The 21,476-nt window shown below is 38.6% G+C and overlaps 1 protein-coding gene across 1 annotated transcript in view; it reads right to left on the bottom strand.

The window, feature by feature from the left end:
- Positions 1–10,047: 10,047 nt before the first annotated feature.
- Positions 10,048–21,476, bottom strand: part of C10H12orf50 (chromosome 10 C12orf50 homolog) — a 28,041-nt gene continuing 16,612 nt past the window's right edge. The window contains exons 8-13 of the mRNA XM_021174590.1: positions 20,084–20,188; positions 18,581–18,700; positions 16,752–16,856; positions 16,332–16,535; positions 13,998–14,090; positions 10,048–10,363 (exon numbers count right to left, since the gene is read on the bottom strand). Coding sequence (XP_021030249.1) covers positions 10,338–10,363; positions 13,998–14,090; positions 16,332–16,535; positions 16,752–16,856; positions 18,581–18,700; positions 20,084–20,188 — 653 coding nt within the window. The 3' untranslated portion in view covers positions 10,048–10,337. The remainder of the gene's footprint in view (positions 10,364–13,997; positions 14,091–16,331; positions 16,536–16,751; positions 16,857–18,580; positions 18,701–20,083; positions 20,189–21,476) is intronic.

The raw sequence follows: 21,476 nt of genomic DNA, 5'->3' as shown, positions 1-21,476 counted from the left end.
GGGTAGGGAAGTGGGGGGGAGGGTATGGGGGACTTTTGGGATAGCATTGGAAATGTAATTGAGGAAAAGATGTAATAAAATATATTAAAAAAAATTAAATCCTGATAATCCATCTTCTACTTGGCATATACCTCTGGAAAGCTCTTTCCCTGAGTTTTCTAATTTATTTGTTAAAATTTTCAAGTCCCTCTTCATTTCAGCTTGAGTTTTCTTCAGCATTTTTCTCTCTTTACTGAATACATTGTTCAAATCCTGGATTGTCTTTGTTGTTTCAGTCAGCTGTACACTTGTGTTTTCTTAGTCTTTAACCAAAGAATTTCTTCTTTGCCTATTTCAGTTCATCCAGGTTTCCATTCTTGCCCTTTTAAAGCTGCCTCAACTAATGGATCCCCTTTTCCATTGTTCTCTTAAATTATGTGCCTAGGAGTCCTTCTAAGCAATTCTCATTTTGTGAACTTTTCTATAGTACTTTCAGAAGACCATACTGTTTGTGTTTTTGCAATGAGCCCTGGGTATGTGCATTTGTTTCATTGGTTGTATGTCTCATAGGAAATTCTGGTCTGCCTTTTAAAAAGTTTGGTTCTGTTTTTCATGTTCTCCAAAGTTTCAGATACAATCAAAAAAGTGTATAGATCAGCCCCTTCAAATGTTCTGTGTTGCGTTATTATTGGAGACTGAGTGATCCAATCTTGTGGTAACTGAGAAGGCACACTATTATCACTCTCAGCTGACTCCAGAGACTGGGACAGGAAGGACTCACCAAGAAACTGTGCAAATGAGTAGGACTCCTAGCTGGGCCTGGGCATGGAAGGGTTGTATGGGATAAGGGACGGGCAGAATCAACTGAAAGAACACGCACATCGATGCAACTACTGGCTGGGTAGTTATAGAGGGATGTGGGGTAATGGCTGTGGGAGACTCAGTAGCAGTGCATGTTAGAAACTAAAATAAGTGAATGGATTTTTAAAGGTATTTTTTTTCTGGAACTTAGAAATGGAGTAAAATGGAAAACATCAACCAGATGTGGCAGTCTACACCTATAATCTCAGAACTTGCTTGGGAGCCAAAAGCAAAATAATCCCTGGCAAATTTAAGGGCTGCCTACTCTACACTGAGATATTCAGGCCACCTAGGGCTGCATACAATGTGAGTTCTTCCTTCCAAAGAAGTAAATAAAAATGGAGGCAATACTGGGTTTTTGTAGGTCCCTGAGAATGACCATATACATCAATTGATCACATCTACTGCTGCCAGTGGCTATCCAATCCCCGTCATTCTTCAGAAGAATCTCCTAAATGATATTTCAGAGGACAGACTAATAAGTAAATGTAGTTCCTATGATAAAATATTACTGTCCAAGTAGGAAAGAAAACAATTTCTAATTAGGAAGTGAGGTGATGTCGGGTAGCAATAGAGATGAACAATAGAAGTGTAGAATTGATGAAACTCATTTTACTGCGTGAACTTAAACGTCTTAACTGGTAATTTGGGGAAAGGTGTAATTTGGGAAGCAAATGTTTCCAATGATTCCTGCCTTGACCAAATTACAAGTGTGTGGTTCTCTGGACCCTCTTCTCAGAGAGACCTGACCTACAGCTTTAAGTCTCTACTTTTCCTTGCTGTGATAACAGCTCATCCCAGTTTCCCTCCTGCATTGTAAAGGCCAGTCACGGGGTCACAGGAGTTCCTGTCCCTCCTGAAGGTGTCGTGCCTGAAAAACACTTGCTTTACTGTTTTAACAATGTTAGAATTTTTTTTTAGCATCTCACTCACACAGACATCTCTGTCACATACTATTGTGTTGGTTTCACTGTCACTGTGACCAAAACAACTGACAGAAATAACATAAAAGAGGAAGCATTTGTTTTGTTCGTCATTTCAGAGATTTCTTTCTGTCACAGATGCAAAGCCATGGGATAGCAGAAATGTTCATCTCATTACAACTAGGAAGCAGAGTGGAGACCAAAAGGGACTAGGATTTCAAAATGTCCCTCAAAACATACTCTCCAGTGACACACTTCAAACATTTGTCACAGGTGTCACCACCTCCAAATAAGTGTACTTATGTTTTAATCCATCTGCCTTTAGTATTTGAAATCTGATTTTCTCTGGTAATGTCCTCTCAGGCACAATCTCCAAGGTCTTTCTCAACACAATCAATGAAAACCATATACTCTAATGTAGAACAACACATTGTAGTTAACAATCTGGAAGCTAGCTTATAAAATGCTGAAATGCTATTTTCCCTTAACTTAGATCTCTTCAAAATTACTTATATTAATAGAAAGAAAAATTTTAATATGTAGAATTATTTCAAAGTGGCAGGTATAAAAGTTTTGCATGGATAATCATATTTATTCCTCTCAACTCTATGAGGTCATATTATTAACATGGCCGTACTTTGCCAAAGTTCATATCACCACTTAGCAATAGCACTATAATAGTTATAAATAGCACATTAAATGATTGTACAAATCATCACATACGAGCATACATCATCCAAATTCAACAATCAGAAACATATGAAAGGTGTAATTATATGATTTTGCATGATAAGCCCAAAATGTGAACTCGTTTAAAAAAGAAAAACATTATCAGTATCTATTCATAGATGCCTAGTGCATATCAGAGAAATTAAAAATGACTTTATGATTCTTTTCATTATACACATATGATAGTAAACTCAGGCATGTCCTGAGGGCAACTCGATAGCACTTTGCAGAGAACTTACTGTCTAGGCTATCTCCTCTTAGACTTTGAAAAATTATCTTAATTTTTGATCTTGTATCTGCACATTGCAAAGCGCCAAACTGAAATTGTGACCTCTATGAACTGATATCATTCTGAAATTACAAGACTGCATTCAGAAGACAGATTATAGATGAATACCTCAGTCTATCAAATCAAAGAGACTTTAGGGTCAAAGGTAGCATTAATTAGCTGCTGACTTGAGCAAGATAGTGAACAGTTTTCAACTATAGCTAGCTCCTAAAATGGATAGGTAAAATTAGGATATACCAAAAGATGATTATTATGAGAGTGAAATTTAAGAATACATATATATTTCTTAAAATGTTCTTCCCCTGCATAAGCACTCTAGACAAGTTTCCTAATAGCATTGGCTATCTTTGAGGGCCATACTCAATATACTACATTATATTAAATATAACTCTTGCTCATTACAAATTGTTATTAGCATTATCAAATATACTATAGCTTAATATTCAGGTGAAGAAATATAAGGGCATTTAAATTATAAAATGATATGATATAATTAATATAATTCTTGGCAAGAACAACTATTTTTTAAATTTTTTCTGATGAGCTGTAATTTATTCATTTTAGTTGAAGTATCTTTCTATTTAATATGTTTCTGTTTTAGGATTTGAACGTATGACACCACACATGCTAGTCATGTGTACACACTCTTGAGCTGTACTCCTAGTCTTTGATTTTCCATTTGATTCAACAACTATCAATAAGAACTAAAAATTACAAACTCTTTTCTCTTTGTAAAGATGCTATTATAGTGTGACTAAACGGTGAGAGACAGACGTAACATGAATAAAAAACTGAATGAAAATTTATTCACAATAGTCACTCCAAATAAGTTAATCTGATCTTTTAAAATTATATAATTAAAACCTGGAAAAATAAGCAGAAATAGACTACTGAATCATTGATGTTCATATCTTTCTGATTTGGGGATCGAACAATGACTTCACTTTAGTGGCTTTAAGTCAGTCACTCAGGGGAGATCTTCCACCACAGGAACTAGCAACACTGCACTCAAGGGATGGTTTTACTACAAATATGCTAAGTGTTTACCACGAAGCTAGTGCAGTCTGGGAAAGAACAAAATCTGAATCTTAAGTTCTTCTGAAAGGAAATAAACACTAACATATCATATTAGCATATTATACATTGGCGTGGTGCATCAATATAGCACATTAATATATTTTTTCCAAAACTAAGTTTACAATTATACAATGTCTTGTTAGTTTGAAAGTGATTTCAAAATGTACCTTTATTTAAATCGAATTAGCTTCTTCCAGTAATGAGTAAAATAAACCCTGACCACCAACCAATAAATATTTTTGACTTAATTTAAAATAGACACTTTTGAAATAAAAATGTTCCTATTAAGAATTATTGAGTATGGTATTAGGCCGTTTTATATCCTTTAAATATATTAGCCAACTATGCAACAGAGGGGAAAAAAGAATTTTTTCTGGGTGTCGAAAGGAAGAAAATTTGAAATTATTTCTTCATGGAAAATCACAGGAAAACCGTTTACTTGACTATATGCAGAGTTACAGTGCCCATGGCTAGAATTCTCTAGGGCTGCATGGCTATGGCTACGGAGTATAAATTATTAAACCAGAATTTTAAAATGAAAATGCATTTGGAATTCTGAAGTGTGGGTTTTATGGTTTAACTTCTAGTAGTATACCCAATTGAATTATCTTTCTCTTATTATGTTTTAGTAATATTTTTTACTAAAGTACTAGAAATAGATTTTTTTCATAATAAAAATGCATGAAAGCAAATGTGCACATTTGTAATGGCCAGAGAATCTCATAGACAACAAGAAAATGAGTGTGAGAATTAACCATCTGCTGCCTAAAATCTGGAGGTTGCTTCTAATCCATGCTCCAGTATAAATTCTTAGTTCTTACATTTAATTGCTGTTTAATATCATGTGGGCTCAATATTAAAATCAGTCTAAAAAATCATGGTCACGCTAGCATACCAAAGTCTGCACAACCCCCCCCCTTTTTTTAGGGAAATAAGAGAGTTTATTTTGCAGCGATATACAAGTGGCCTTGACCCTGAGAACACAGATTAGGGTTTTCCTCACATTCTGTATTTTACTTAATTCTTAATTCTAAGTAGTTTTATGAATTATTTTTATAGTAGTAGAACAAAGAAAGTCATGAATCAAGGCATTTTTTTTTCAAACACTAGTGGAAACCTTAATTAGTTACAACAGAGCAGAGAAGTCTCAGTTAGACACCTCAGATGCTCTCTGGTGAACCTTACCCTTTGGGTGGATTAAACTGGGTTCTGTTAACATAGTCCGAGAAATTTGTTATTCCCCACATGTTAGGTCTGACACAGGGGTGAGCAAGTAAAGGCTATTATTCATAGGGCTAAAGACTTTCCTAGATAAACTGTAATTAGAGTCTGGAGTTACAACAAGATCTAACCAAGTCAATCAACTGTCACAGTCTCAGCTTTTCAAGGAGTTCCTGATGTCTGCCAAGTATCACCTTTTATTTAGAGGGGATTGAGTGGGTCTATTATTTATTAAATATTGTATTGCCTCACATAGCAAGGATGGGTGAGCCTGGTGTAGATGAGACTCATCTCATCTGGACTTGAGTAGGGGGCAGTATAGCCATCTCAGAAAAAAAGTGATAGATGGCAAACATTAAGAACGAACCTCCTGAGTCAAATCAAAATGATTAGCCATCATGGTCTGGATTTGACCTTATAAAAATTCCATCCTTTGAGTCTAACATAAAAGTTACATGTGAAAATTATAGGTCTATTATACTTAAAATTAAAATATGCAAGTACATTAGCCTGCTGGAAAAACATAAGAGATAAAGGAGACTTGCATTTTCAGTGGTCAAAATTAACATTAAAAAAGCTAGACTAACTACATGTTCTCCCTGTATGTATAGTTACTTGTATTCCATGAACTATTTTACTTATAGCTAGTGTATTTAAACAAATTTATCATTTTTAAATTTTGGGGATTTTCAGTTCAGCTTGATCTCTTGTGGAGTAACTCTGGCTGTAGCTCCAGGAAATGAATGTGGATAATCTGTCAGATATATTTCATTAATAGTTACCATTTATCAAAACCCACAAGGCACAACTCTTAATGTTTCACATATTATTTCTAAGATCTAGCCCACTCCTATCAAAAAATATAATGCAAATTAGAAAAGTATTGTTTCGAGAAATGAAGTATTTCCTCCAAGGTCAAATGTCTAGCTAGCACCTGAGAAACTTGGGAGCCTTAAGTAGTTCTTGGGGCTACTGACTGCAAGCTGCAAGAGTTTACTGACTTTATTGGCAATTACCCAGTCAGCCCACTAAGCTCACTTAACTTGCTGGAAGGCCAGGCTTTCCCTGGGGTGAAGAACATAAAGCATCGTTTGCAAAAAGAGCTCAGTTGTCTGCACACACACACATACACACACACACACACACACACACACACACACACACTGTGGAGAGAGAGCCGTTCAAAGCAGATGGAACTGGAACACAGAGTTATCCCTGTCTTCCTAGGATGGTCTGTTTTAATCACCTCACAAATGGCATAAATTTCTTCTTCTGCCTTTGTGCCAGGAGCAAACTACAAGTCTTTTATTTTTTTTTTCCCAGCAAGAAAGACACCAACTTGTGACAAAATAATTACAAATCCAAAGAAATTGTGGGCCTAGAACTTCCATCTCCAGGTCAAATCATAGCCAGTGGCAAACACACACACACACATATATATATTTCCCCCCCCCCAAAGGAAAGGTTGTGTGTGTAGTGAGCTTTCCTTAAAGATGATCTCAGTGGGAGAAGAGGTGCCAAGTCTCTGAGAGACTTGAGGCCCCAGGGACAAGGTAGACCTGGTGTTGGGAGAGCAGGGGAGTAAGGCACATCGGGGTGGAGGAATAGGGTGTGGAATTGTGGGAGGGGAGACTAGAAGGGGGACAATGGCTGGGTTGTAAATAATTTTTTTTAAAGATAGCATCAATACTTATGAAGACTAGAATTGGAAACAAATTAGTTGGTCTCCCTAAGTGAATTTAACATAAGAGAACTTAAGAAAGAAAAAAAAATGTTAGCAGTTGTAGTGTGAGATAATTTATGTATGTCCAGGAACATAAAGTTAAAGAGAGGAGAACCAATGAGAACATCTTCAGAAGATGTGTCAGAGGCCAGTACCGAATATTTTCAAATACACTGTCTTTTATTTGGTGAGTTTGTTTTACCAGGATCTGTGTGAATTTAAAAATAGATCATGGTCATTGTACAAAACACAATGTTTCTGGCAAGTGTTTTTGTATTCCATGCTTGTTTTCCATTAAGTATAGTAAATATATTATAGAATTTTATACAAAGCAAAAAGAAGGGGGGAAGCATATTGTTTTATGTTTCTTTTACCCAAACATTGTCCAGCTTAAGTTCATCAAAATCTTGTTCAGGGAGTCTATTTATAAATTTTCTCTGACTCAGGCACCCATCCAACATAGAGCATTTATAAATTTTCACTTAACTAATCTGAAAACTCATTTATTGTTCAAGTTTAGGAATCCATTGTCTTCCTTCCTCACAAATAGGTAAGGAATTCCCTCTTATTTAATTAACAGGCATTCCTTTCTGCATCAGTCAACAACCCTTCCTCTGTGGTGTATCACATCACAAGGGTATGTAAGCCCGTGTAAGAGGTCTTCTATATTATTCTTTAAGGTTGTCTCAAATACTATAGCAGTGCCTATGATAACCAGTAACAAATCAAAATTTAACTTCAAGTAATTTGAAGATTACTCTTGCCCTTCAGAGCAAACCTATATTTCATACTTCTTTATTGCTCCTTTCTTAAGCTATTCTGACCACTCTGGAATTTCACACTCACTTTAGAATAAATTTGAGGTTTCCTGGGAAGAACCAAAGGACTCTGGCTGATGTCGTATTAAAACAGTTAAATCTAGAGATAATTAGCATCTTTGTATTGATAGACGCATAGTTTACAATTGTACGTATTAATGGTCTGGACTGTGATATTTCAACACCTGCAGTGTGCACTGGTCAAATCAGGAACAATATTTTAGAGTCAGTTCTCTTCCTCGAGCATCTGGTGCCCTGAGTAAGAATTTAGGTCACCAAGCCTGGAGCCAAGGTGCCCTTAGCTGATGAGTCACGCTGCCAGCTCCCATCATTTCTTTACGTTGAAATCTTTAAGCACCTCACTTCTATACCTTCATAACTGTCTTAATCAGGGTTTCTATCCCTGCACAAAACATCATGACCAAGAAGCAAGTTGGGGAGGAAAGGGTTTATTCAGCTTATAATTCCATACTGCTGTTTATCACCAAGGAAATCAGGACTGGAACTCAAGCAGGTCAGAAAACAGGAGCTGATGCAGAGGCCATGGATGGATGTTCCTTACTGGCTTGCTTCCCCTGGCTTGCTCAGCCTGCTCTCTTATAGAACCCAAGACTACCAGCCCAGAGATGATCCCACCCACAAGGGGCCTTTCCCCCTTGATCACTAATTGAGAAAATGCCTTACAATTGGATGTCATGGAGGCATTTCCTCAACTGAAGCTCCTTTCTCTGTGATAACTCCAGCTGTGTCAAGTTGACACAAAACTAGCCAGTACAATAACTTACCTAATTGTGAACTCTAGTGGCCATTCTATGCTGTAGAACACTAGAACTTATTCCCTGTATCTTGATTTTTGGGTTTCTTTCATCTAAAGTTTTTACCCCCGACTCCAAGCCCACCATCCTACCGTCCCACCCCCTGCCCACTGCCAACGTCTAATAGCAGCTATCCTGAGCTGAAATCTGTATTGTTTACTTACCTCCTACCTGAAAGATAAACATGGTATTGTGAGACCCCGACTTAAAGTGTTTCTCCCTGAAAGGTAAAGCCCCTGGACGGTCCCAAAGCTTGTTTTCCCCGATCTCTAAAAATACAGCCAGAAAGAAGCTCTTTGTTCTCTATAGCCAGCAAAAAGCATTTTTTGTTTCAATACCTTACAATCAGAGATGCGATAATTGTAAAAAAAAAGACCTAGCCAGGCACTTGCCTGGCTCCCTGTGCCAAGGACACCCATCCCCCTGCCCCCCACCAGAGAAGAGCTGTAGCCAGACTCCTCCCAACTCCTCCCAATTCCTCACTTTTCCTTTTAAAGCTGTTACTGTTACTGCTCGGCGTTGAACTCCCCTGCCCTGCACGGTGGAAGGAGTTCGTCCTCAGCTAGCTGATAATAAAACCTCTTGCAGTTTGCATCAGGTGTGGTTTTCTCTCGAGTCATTGGGGTGCCGGCCAGCTCATCCCAGGACTTGAGCAGAGGCCCAGCTTTGGGGGTCTTACAGTATCTTTGCTTCTGTGACTAAATTATTTTGTGTCACACAAAATGCCCTACAGATAAATCTGTAATAGCTTCTAAGATAGTAATTCATCTTCCTTATTATTTTTCCAACTATTTGTTAGATTTGCTCCCCGATACCTTAATTCTTTGCTGATTAAAGAAAAGTCTGTCAATTTTCACCATGTTACATGTTTTCATACTCGTTCCTTTAGATTGAGAGCTAAGCATTTGGGTTCTCCTTTTAGTAACACTGAAAATGAATGATTTGGGGGTAAAATTTCAAAAATTAATTTCTTTTGGTTTTGAGACAGGTTCTCACTGTGGAACATACTTTGTAGACCAAGCTGGCTTTAAACTCAGAGATCTGCCTGCCTCTGCCTCCCAAGTATGAGATTAAAGGTGTATGTCACCACTGCCTGGACCCTCACTTCTGTCTGTACTTCTGGAGTTACTGAGGACTTGAAATTACAGTAATACTTCTGGGAACTATATCAGTTCACTATTTTTTTTTAAGAATCTCCTTTGCTCCATTATAATCATATAATTTTGATTTGGGGGTGGGTACAGGAAAATGTTTGCTTTTCAGTTTTGACTGTGGCCCATATCAGCAATTTTTTCAGTTGCCAATTAAAAGATACTGTTCAGCAAATTTCCTGCATGATAAGCCAACTTTGTCTCTGTCTCTGCTGCATCAAAGGATATTCATATTAAAATTCTGCCAAGGTACTCCTCACCAACTGCAGCCCTGGGACGTTGTTGAATTTGTGTATGCTTTATGAACTGCCTCTGAGAGTCCTACCTAAAATCCAGGAGGGGAAAAAGGCGGGAGCTGTTTTCAGTGAAGATTATCACAAACAGCAGAGATGAAAGCACCAACTTCACCGCGCAGTCTCTGCGCTCTAACTTGCTCACGATTAAAGGATGATTTTAATTGCCAAACTTTGAAATTTTATTAAATGTTTTGTGGAAATGTATCGAATGAATCCCAGACATACATAAATAAACAGGCAGCTGTTTGCAATTTGCATTTTATCAGTTTTGAAAGAGCACAATGTTCTTCCTGCGTCTTATTTTCAGAATTTGCGTTTTATCACCGTTGGCTACCCACTATATCCTATGCAGTACTTGAATATCTCATTCTTTGAATTTTCATTTTTGATTGTAAATCAGATGATTGCTGGAGTTTCTCTCTTTCCTCATTTTCCTCTTCTCTCAACCTCCAGGCTTACTTACTCCCGTTTCTTCTTGGCTCTAATAACAAAATACACAAAATACTTAATTTTCTTGACGTTTTTGCTGGGATATCACCATGAAATATATATGAACATAATCTAAAGGCAAAAAAAAAAAAAAAACCAAGATGGAGCTTTAGCCATTCAATTGTAAATATACCATTCAAGCATTCAAGTTTACCAGGTTTCTTGGGTGGGTGAAAGACTGACCTAATATTGCATGGAAGCCTGCATTTAGGGGACGCCTAGAGAGAATGGAATGAACAGCTGTTAATAGGAAGACAGGTGTCTCCATATTCACTCTGGTATATCCCTATCAGGAGGCACATATGGCCACGGGGAAGACTGGCAATGAAAATCTGTCTGCCCACCTTCAGCTTGTGTCCTTGATTCTCATAGGCAGACAACCCTCCTCTCCCCTCCTCCCCTCTCCCCTCTTCTCCCTCACCCCTCTCTCCCCTCTCCCTTCTCCCCTCTCTCTCCTCTCTCCCCTCTTCCCTCTCTCCCCTCTCCCTCTACACTCATGTAACATTTTCCCAAAAGACTCTTCTGGTCTGTTCACACTCCTGTGGTCTTGGCTGCCAGTGCCTCAGAGGAACAGGCAAGTGGCAGCTTGTGCTTTCTCTCTTCCCTCCAGCAATCCATCTGTCCACTGGGAAATGCCACAAAGGCTGTTCTGTGCCCTAGCAAGAGTATGCATGGGGAAAAAAACACAAGCTAATCTTTCTCTCTTTGGTCTAAGGATGACGCAAAAACTGGAAAGGATGAATTTGGGAGTTGCCAGTTTCCAAGAAGCATGGAAGAAAACAAATGTGTGCTTTATAATATACTAGATATTCCTTTTATAAAGTATTGTATAATAAATATATAATTGTATATATAACACATATATGTATATTATATTACATATATGTAATATAATACACATAACACATATGTATAATATATATTATTTTATATATATTATATATATATGTATGTGTGTGCGTGCGTGCGTGTGTGTGTGTGTGTGTGTGTGTGTGTGTGTGTATCTTAAGTTTAAGTCCTCATTCTTGCTGGTGTTATAGACCTTTGTATACAAGTTTATTTGAATTGGTGATTTCTTAGTCACTTTGCTTTCATAATTGAGTGATATTTAAAGGTTTTTCTTGCATTTGTGTTCCTCTCCCAGACTCTGTGCTTGCTGCTTCTCCTAATTTCTGGGATGAGTCAAGGAGAATGGGCCAAAGAGAATACATAATTTCAGCACATCTGATGTAGCTGTGTCTTGAGTCAGATAACCTTCCTAGGGTTTTAAAATGGTAACATACAGCCTTGTCACCTGGCCATGTTGTTAAGATGAGATTCGATCACGGCAGGTCTAATATAGAAACTCCACCTTTCTAATAAACTTGTAGGGATGACATGGACCTTAATTTTGTAAACAAGGGTTTGCTCCCTGGGTGCTAGACTGATTTCTAGTTATGTCTCTGTCAGAGGCCATCTGTTGAGATTACAGCTAAGTACCACCCTCACCCCAGTAGAGTTAAACAACAAGCGTATCTTTCTGAAGTTCATCCCTTCCCCTGTAGCCAGAATGCTACATGGCTCATTCACTCCCCAATCTCTCTTACAAGGGCTCACTCCTCATTGAGACCCACAAGACAGTGTGATGTCCATCTATGTAACCTTGACACATAGAATCTTTAAGAACCTGTCTTCAACCTTTTATGTGGAATAGCACCTGCCTTTTCCAGAAACCACATGACACAGACATTCTCTCCAAAGCTACACACACACACACACACACACACACACACACACACACACACTGCACCTAAGTAGTGCAATCCAGACCTACATGGATGTGTATATATTCTGTGCTACACATAGGAGGTGCCCACTCACATGCTGAATGACATATGTTTCTGAGCCCTGGTACTTCTATGGCTACTGTTTAACCATTTGGTTTTGGGAGGGAAAAGGGGTTACTGGGGTACAAAAGTAGCCACTCTGGCAATAGTCGAGCAAAGACCACATCTTTAGTGTTCCAAATGCATCCCTCTGTGATGAAAGTCACAGCATGTGACTGTTTATGTGAACCTTCTAGAAGGTCCTGGTGTAAAGGCTTATGGATTCAGAATATTTTAAAATTTCTGGGATCTCTATTTAGATATAAGTTCTCTGCCTCAATTATCTCTTTTGGAAAGAGTCATTGTCTGACAAGTAATTTGTATCCACTGTAACTATTTTCTAAGCAGACTAAGACATCAACCTGTTTAGCAAAAGACCCACCTATGGTCAGAACTCCTACCAATGGCTAACCTGAGGTTTCCTGCATTCTTGTTCTCTGATTGAGGAAAATGTATAACACCATACTGATACCCTATTCTTGGTGATCATATTATGCACCGCTAGACCATATTAGCCTACGTTTGTCTCTGATAACTTCAGCAAGACAGTGTGTTATTTATACTGATAACACATTAATAGGCAAAACTGAACACCATGAAGCAAAATAACATTATCTTGCCACTGTACTAGGGACCACTAACTCTCCAGGCCTCATATGTATTTAAGTGATCTTAAAATTCTTATCAGTTTTAAGTGTTCTCAAACCTGTTTCTGGAGCTTAGAACTTGTTATTTGTTTTCAGAACTACATGGCACATTAAAGTCACCAGGTGCCACGCTCTCCCGTTGAGTCAGCTTGACAGGCTGAGGCTTAAAAGCTACTCATGAGGCAAAAGAGTTTCACAGAAACTTGCTCCTGGAGTCTGGGGTTCTCTCTAACCCATACATTAATTTTCCATTCCCGAGTCTAGTGTATGGATCCACGTGCTCTCTTTTAGTATTATCCTATTATAAATGCCTTTTAAGATTGAATTCTGACATAGCTAAAGCCTTCCGCCAGTGTTCCCACAGTCCTAGAAAGTCCTTGAGCAAGACCATGGGCTTGGAATTCAGGAAGAATGTTGCTATACAGTGACATTCAGAATAGCCTCTGGTACTACACTATCACTTAGAATAAAAGCCAAGTCGCTCCCATATACAGGAATTTACAATGGTTTAGGAAGTAGATCGGTTGTGGTTTTAGAGTATTGCATTATTCATGAGATGGTTAGCAAGAACGGAACTCCCTAATTAGAACCATGACTTGGGTGTGAAAGCCCTTGCCCTAGTAGAGTAAAGACCTCACACCTGGCTTCTAAGACTATAGCTGAGTTACACCCATACACAGGTATTTACAATGGCCTAAGGGGAAGGTGGACTATACACTAGACTAAAATAGGAACTATGGCAAGGGCACGAAGCCCTTGACCCTGGCTTCTAAGATTAAGTGAATCTTAGGTGGAGCCCTTGTTGATCCCGGTTGTTAACAATGAATTCTATCCCAGGTGGTTCCCGTTAGACTTTCTGTGTTTGCATTCCTCTGTTTTATGTAAGAATCCAGTAACCTCTTTGTACTTTGCAAGTATGTCACCCAACTTCCTTATTGTCTTCTGTATAAAAAGTTTGATGCTCGATTTGACAAATTACATTCAGATTCTACACAACCTCTCCTGTGTGCATTTGTCTGTCAATTCATCCGACACTTTGCCCACCCACGACTAAAGACCCGTTCCACGCAGACAAAGGGGCCCAGAGGGTCTGCGGCAACCAGGGTGTATTTACCTGGATATACCTTTTCAGTTTTTGAATAAGTTTTTGAAAAAGGAATTCTTCTTCGCCAGGCTGAACCATTATACGATGTTGACATATGTTTATCTGAGAAAAATAAAGGAAATATGGCTGGATAAAACAATTATATTCCAAGAGCATTTCAAAGCTATAAACATCTTAGCAATAGGAATTATCCTTCATGTGTTTCCTCTACCATTTGAAAACAAGTGACTTTTATAACTCCACTTAAGTGATCAGCAACATGGTTGCAAAGCTCTCAAATTACAGTTCATTTCCTTTTCTTTTGTTTTCTTTTTATTAGATATTTTCTTTATTTACATTTCAAATGTTATCCCCTTTCCTGGTTTCCTTCTGAAAATCCTCCTTCCCCTCCCCCTTCCCCTACCCCATTCCCCTACACTGGGGCATCAAGCCTTCAAAGGACCAAGGGCCTCTCCTCCCATTGATGACCAACTAGGCCATCCTCTCCTACATATGCAGCTGGAGCCATGAGTCCCACCATGTGTACTCTTTGGTTGGTAGTTTATTTCCTGGGAGCTCTGGGGGTACTGGTTAGTTCATATTGTTGTTCCTCCTAAGGGGTTGCAAACCCCTTCAGCTCTTTGGGTCCTTTCTCTAGCTCCTTCATTGGGGACCCTGTCCTCAGTCCAATGGTAGGCTGGGAGCATCCACCTCTCTATTTGTCAGGTACTGGTGGAGTCTCTCAGGAGACAGCTATAACAGACTTCTATCAGCAAGCACTTTTTGGCATCCACAAAAGTCTCTGGGTTTAAGGTTCTGTCCCATGAGGCTACTCTAGTAGACAGAACAGTATCTAAATACAGTATTTCACAGCCTTTCTTCTGTGATTTAACATACTGTATTACTAATGTTTGGAGAGGCCATGAACTTTAAAGAGAACACAGAGTGGGTTGGGGTGGGGGCCTGGAGGAAGAGAGAAATGGTATAATTATATTATTTCAAAAGCTAAAAGAAATTTAACATTCCACCCAAGAAATAAACTACTTTATAAATATTTTTAATTTTTCTTTTAAAACAATAACAAGTTACATTTCCTTTTATGAAGTGGCCTCTATGAATACAGTGACTGCAGAAATAGTGAGTTTGGGACCCAAGGAATTCAGAGCAGGTACACACTCACACATACACACACTCACAGCTAATTCATCTATAAAGTCATGGTCTTTTTTCTTGACTCCCAAACATTATTTTATTTGTGTTTTCAGGTTATTACTACAAAACTATAGATCTCAGAACATGACTCATAACAATACCAAGAATTTTCTTTTTGGCGTATGTCATTTTTATGGATTGATATTTGTGTGAATGAAGCATAGCCAGATAACAAGTACAATTGCCGGTGTGTTCAGTTTCCACAAATCTAGACTTTGGCAAAAGATTGTGCTATATGCACTGTAGCTTTCACAGCTGTCACAGTATTTCAGAGAAAAAAAAAAGCATAATAGTAATTAAATTAAAAGTTTCCTCTGAGTGCATACTTATTTGCTCATATGCATCCATACATCACTACATCCATCCATACATTTGTTGTATTCTACAACAAATAATTTAAACAAAAACGTCAACTTAAGTTGTTAAAGACTGACATCGAGCCCTTAGCTACTGTTTCCAAAAGTTCTTGACAGTTGGAACTCCCCAAATCCCACTGTGAATACAAAGCTACCGTGTGAATTGTAGAGAACTGACTGGCATTTTGTTAAGTCGGGAGAACTGAAACCCAACTTCAAAAGAGCAAAACTCATCTAAAGCAGGAAGAGAAAGCGATTTTCCCCCTGTGGCCTTGTCTTTCCTGACATACGCCATGCCTTTGCCTATTACATGATGAAATGATTTAGAAGGTCCTGTGGGAGCGATGAGAGGTTGTCAGAAATATTGCAGTTAACCCTCACACTAACCCTTTCTGAAAGTAATCAAGACGTCCTCAAGAAAAGCCAGGGTAGTAGTCTGACAGTAATAATTGGACAGTGCACTTAGTGGAACGAGAAAATGTCAACCACGTAGAAATAATCCTCCCTAGCGAAATAAAACTACCCAGGGTGAACAGAGTGCAGAGCATGGAGGCAAAGCTTTAGGGAGGTACAGCGGCAACCCGTCAGCACCCAGCGTGAGTATTCTTCTGTGGCCTTTAAATCATGTGCACGACTGACTGCCCATGGATGCTATCTTCCGGCCACTATTGAAGATGTTACAGTGATGCTGGTCCAGGAAAAGCAATGGGAGGGAGGAGTGGAGATCAGCTTCCCGTGGGGGAAATCCTAAGTCAAAGTGCAGTCAAGAGTGAACCGCATCAACAAAGAGGCTCACCTGGACAGAGGTTGAGTTTGGGTTCCTTGTTGACATCAGCTTTGTTGTAGGACCGGCTCGTGGGCCTGCTTCGGGGAGGGGTGTTCAGTGTGACAGTTCTTACTGCATCTCTTGGAGCATGCGTATAGGAGGCGTTCTCGGCATTCCGGTTTTTATTATGATGATGGTAACTCATTTTATGTTTGGGATTTGGGATGTGCACTGCTGTAAAATCAAGGAGTAGAGATGAGGGAAGAACTGGGCCGGATTCACATTCATAGAAATACACTGCACATGAAGCATGGGGTATCAAGACAGAAGATGATACAAGCTAAAGAATGACTCAGTTCAGAGGAGAATTGGGTAAACTTTAAAGTAGACTTTAAGTTACTTGAAAGTGAAAAATTATAATTAGAAATATCAAACGCTTGGATATTCTACCTCTCCGCATTCCAGAGCCAGGAAAGTTCTTTGGTTCATCATAAATCCATTTTCTTTTCTTCACACCTTTAAAATGAGGCTTCCTCACTGGCTGGACATCATTCACTTGGAGAAGATACAATTTTTTTTACAGTTTTTAAGAGAAAGTTTTATGTGAAAAAAATAACTGAGGTGATAATTACATATCTGTGCATTCTCACATCAACCAAAAGCACGGCACTCTAAAACAAGCTTTTAGAACAAAGAACAACTGGTTTTTAAGTGTCCAAAAAAGTCCCCCTTAGAAACACATTAATGAGAAAACAACTTTTGATAAGTTGCTTTCCTTTTTAAAATATGTCTTATTGTTCCCCAAAGGACTGTGCAGACTCCTTAAAAAGAACAGAAAAGTGCACTCTGATCATAATTACAAATCGAAGATAATGCTATTTTAAGGTCGCAATTGTTATCTTCAAAATAAATCCTTTTGTATTTTCTAAGCCTGTACTACCATTTCTTTACACATTAGGTTAATGCATAAAGTACTTTTATTGAATTTTGCCTTAATCTTTGTATGGCATTTTGAGGTTGGATATACAGATAGTTTGGTTGAGCGAGGCTGAATTTTAGAAGCTGAAAGACTCCAACCATACTTATCCCACATTTTAGACTGATACACTCACATCCCATGCATTCTAAGTTTTTTCAAGACTTTCAAAGGATTTTTTTTTTCAGAGACCTTGAAACCAATTTTGTAGAGGCATTCTGTTGTTTACCAATGCCCACAAGGAAAATGAGTGTCTGTGTAGAGATTACAGGAAGCCTCTATTAATAGGCTAATGGATCCCTCTTTGCCTTAACCTTCAACCTTAGCTTCAGCTTTAAGCCCTCAGAATCTTTGCCTCTTCACCATGCATCATGCCCGTGTCCACTCCCAGACTCCCACACATAAGTTGTTAACATCTAACATCATTAACATTAGTTTCCTGAGGAAAGTGATTGTCGTTCTCCTTTAGTGGCTGAGGACCAAGAATATCAAAGAAGTTGAGCAAATGAAACAAGGAACAGGGGGTATGTGGTGGTTTAAATAATTATGGCCCCCATAAACTCGTATATGTGAGTGTTTGTGTCATGGGCAGTGGTACTTTTAGGAAGTGTGGTCTTGTTGGAGTGGGTGTGGTCTTATGGAGGAAGATTGTCACTAAAGGGACAGGTTTTGAGGTCTTGAGTGCTCAAGTTCCACCCAGCGTGGAAACCAGTCTCCTCCTGCTGCCTGTGGATCAAAATGTAGAATTCTCGGCTCCTTCTCCAGCACCATGTCTGCCTGCACACTGCCATGCTTCCTGCCGTGATGAAAATGAACTAAACTTCTGAAACTGTAAGCCAGCCTCTATGAAATGTTTTCCTTTGTAAGAGTTGCTTGTGTCATGGTTGTCTCTTCAACGACAATGGAAACCCTCACTAAGAGGGAAGGAGAGAAGGAACCAAGAAGTTGCTCAAAGCACCACTGCCAAGGAGAAGCCAAATCAAGAACAATGATCCACAGTTATTACAAAGCTGCCAATATATTATATTGCATGACAGACAAAATCCAACATGATGTGCCAGTGGCCTTCTGCAGAGGCGGTTGGCATTCCTGTCAGTATGCACCTTAACTAGTGGATATAATTGACTACCACCTATATCAGAATCTGGACTCTGAACCTAAAGATATCATTTGTTTACTTCTTAGTGTAGACTTTTCAAAGGACACTTTTCCCCTCTCTTTCTTTCCTTTCCTTTTCAAATTCTATCTCAAATCCTAAAGGTACACCCATAATAAGACAAGGAAAGGGATAAGACTGTCTTACTTGAAGAGGGGTTCTCTCTGCACTTCATGCTGATATTCTCAGTGGCATTTAACACATGCGTTGTAGTCATGAGGCGAGTAGTTAGAGGATGCTTTGGATGAAGACCATTCTTGCTTTCTTCTATGCAAGTTAAGAGGATAAAATGCCAGTATTAGAAGCTGTTTGTGAGTGCACCTATTATATGTATCTGGCGTTTACTAGAGGGCATGGGTAAACTTTTCTAATTGCCAACCCTACCCCTCAAGTACTGATAAAACTTTTTCTTTTTTACAAAAATCTAAAACTAGCTTTCATTGCAATGCAAAACATGAGAATTTTGTGCTAACATTCTGACATCTCCATGAGATTTTGTTTTTAGTCAATCACATAGTTTTTGATGAATGAGCCCATTTATGTTAAGTTCTCAAAACCCTTTCAGTAGAGCCACATTCATTTTCCCTGTGAGTAGCAGTGGGACCATCCAATAAACTTTTCCCAGTTATGAGAATGTTCTAAATCTGTGCTGTTTCATATAACTGCCAGTAGCCACATGTCTATTTGCTACCTGTTATTGGGGCTAGTGAAGTTGAAAAGCTTAATTTAGAGCCTTGTTAATTATAATTAAATTAGGCACTCATTTATAGCTAGCTAGATAGTAACCTTAAAACTAAACTTAAAACTAGCTTTTTTTTTCTTTACATGAATTTCATTAGTAGATTAGACATAAAAAATTAACTTCCAATATAAGAGATCTTCGTATAAATATTCCACTAAATCACTTGACACAAATGTCTTTTCCTATGCATCTGGCCACCTGAGCACTCCAAATTGCAGACAGATGAAGTAGCTCAGAGCTCTAGAGCAGATGTTTACTCGAGTTATAGAGCACAAATTCTTTTTTTTTTTTTTTTTTAAAGCACAGATTCTTATCCTGCTGGTCATAACCCCTTTCACAGGGGTCACATCTCAGATGTCCTCCATATCATATGTTTACATTATGATTCATAACAGTACTAAAATTACAGTTATGAAGTAGCAGTGGCAGCCATTTTATGGTCAGGGGGCCACCATAACATAAGGAGCTGTAATAAAGGGTTGTAGCATTGGGAAGGTTGAGAACCACTACCCTGGAGTACTCGCAGGCTGTGGTTAGCAATTATTGTATAACACGTATGTCATTCATGAGAATGAGTCTCTTCGAAGTATTTCTAAGGAAACTCAGTCATTATGCTTTAAGTTGCCAAAAGAAAACTTGAAAGGTCTTATTGCGATTTAAGAAGGCCAGTCCCTTTATAGCTGCAGGATCCTCCAACAGACAAACTTTTCAGTCTAGAAAGCAGGCTATAAAACATAAAACAATTCAGTACACAGCCACTCTAGAGCCTTGGGGCTCTGGTGTCCTATTTAGTACTTTTTTGATGTATTATCTCTTGATTATATTTGATTTTTATAACAGCTAGGGTGTATGGTTAATTTCTCTACCCCAAGTACAGATGTGTCAATGTTATAATGTGATTCAATTACCTTTGACATTTGAGCATTTTGAGGTGGTTTCTTTGTCTTCAGTTAATGCTTCACTTTCATCCACTCCAAGAAATATGATCCTCTGTGGAGCATAGCAGTCACCTCCTGGAACAAAAGTGTAGGCAGCAAGAGCAAAAAGAGGCATGTGACTACCTTTCAAGATAGGAGTGATCTTCCCAATGTCTCTGTTTAAGAGTAATCTTTAGATATATTCATAGTACATCTAACTTACGTTTCATATAAGATCTCCAGATATATGAAGCCAGTTTCATTTTCCCAGGGCTTCAATTTTTTTTCAAAATAAATATGCAGAGTTGTTTTAAAAACCACATATATAGTTAATGGTAACTTCACCATGCAATTTATTCTATTAAGCAAACTGTTTTGAAAAACCACTGTCTTTGTGTATGAGAGATGTGTTTATTTACACATGTACACCTGTGTGCATTTGTGTGTGTGTGTGTGTGTGTGCATTTGCATGTGAGTGTGTGTGTGTTATAGTGCTGTTGTGTCAGGCAAATACTGCTTTGCCCCAGACATCCACTATCTCTGCCTTTCTCAATCTTCTTACCTGATGTTACATGACCATCACTGAACCTTGGGTTGTAGGCATGTGATATAGATGACACATTGAGAGTTGAACACTCTATCACTCTTTTTCCCCCATGTCAATGACTTGTGAGTCTCTGTATTAATCTCCATGGGCTTACACACACACACACACACACACACACACACACTCACACACACATTGGAAAGGAGCAAAATGACATATACTTGATCCAAACACATTATTTGCATATATGGAGCCCTCAAACAATAAAAAAGATATCATTGAAAAAATAGCCTCGAGAGTCTCAGGCACCAATCAGAGATCTCAGCAGCTGTGTATTGTTTGGGAGACAAAATCTATAACATAAGCCTCCCCAGGGGAGAGAGGTCTTAATGACTAGCCTGAGTAAGCTCTCAGTTAAAGTTGGAAAGATTAGACTTTAGGAGTGACAGCCTTGTCTTTAGAGTGACTACTGTCACATGACAGAAAGGACAAACAGTATATCGCCTATCATGACCCTCTTAATAAGGCCTCAAAGACCACACCCAACAGAATCAAAGTAACCTACTGCTGTTCCACTTGCTATGCAGACAACAGGAAAACAACCTCAGCCACTCATTATGTGGTATTTTACTTGCAGTGCTCAGCACCTAAATTAAAACTGAGAGGATATACTAAGAAACACAAAAGTTCATAAAAACCACAGGAGAATGGAAAAGATAGAAGTATTATAAATCACAAAAATAGAAAAAAAATAACATAACAATTACAAAAAAGAAAAAGGAATGGAAAGAAACAGAGTGGAGAGGAGAGGAGAGGAGAGGAGGGGAGGGGAGGGGA

This window comes from Mus caroli, chromosome 10 (genome assembly GCF_900094665.2).
Source record: "Mus caroli chromosome 10, CAROLI_EIJ_v1.1, whole genome shotgun sequence".
NCBI classification, from domain to species: domain Eukaryota; kingdom Metazoa; phylum Chordata; class Mammalia; order Rodentia; family Muridae; genus Mus; species Mus caroli.
Note: the sequence above shows the minus strand (reverse complement) of the source record. Positions and strands in the feature narration are given on the sequence as shown.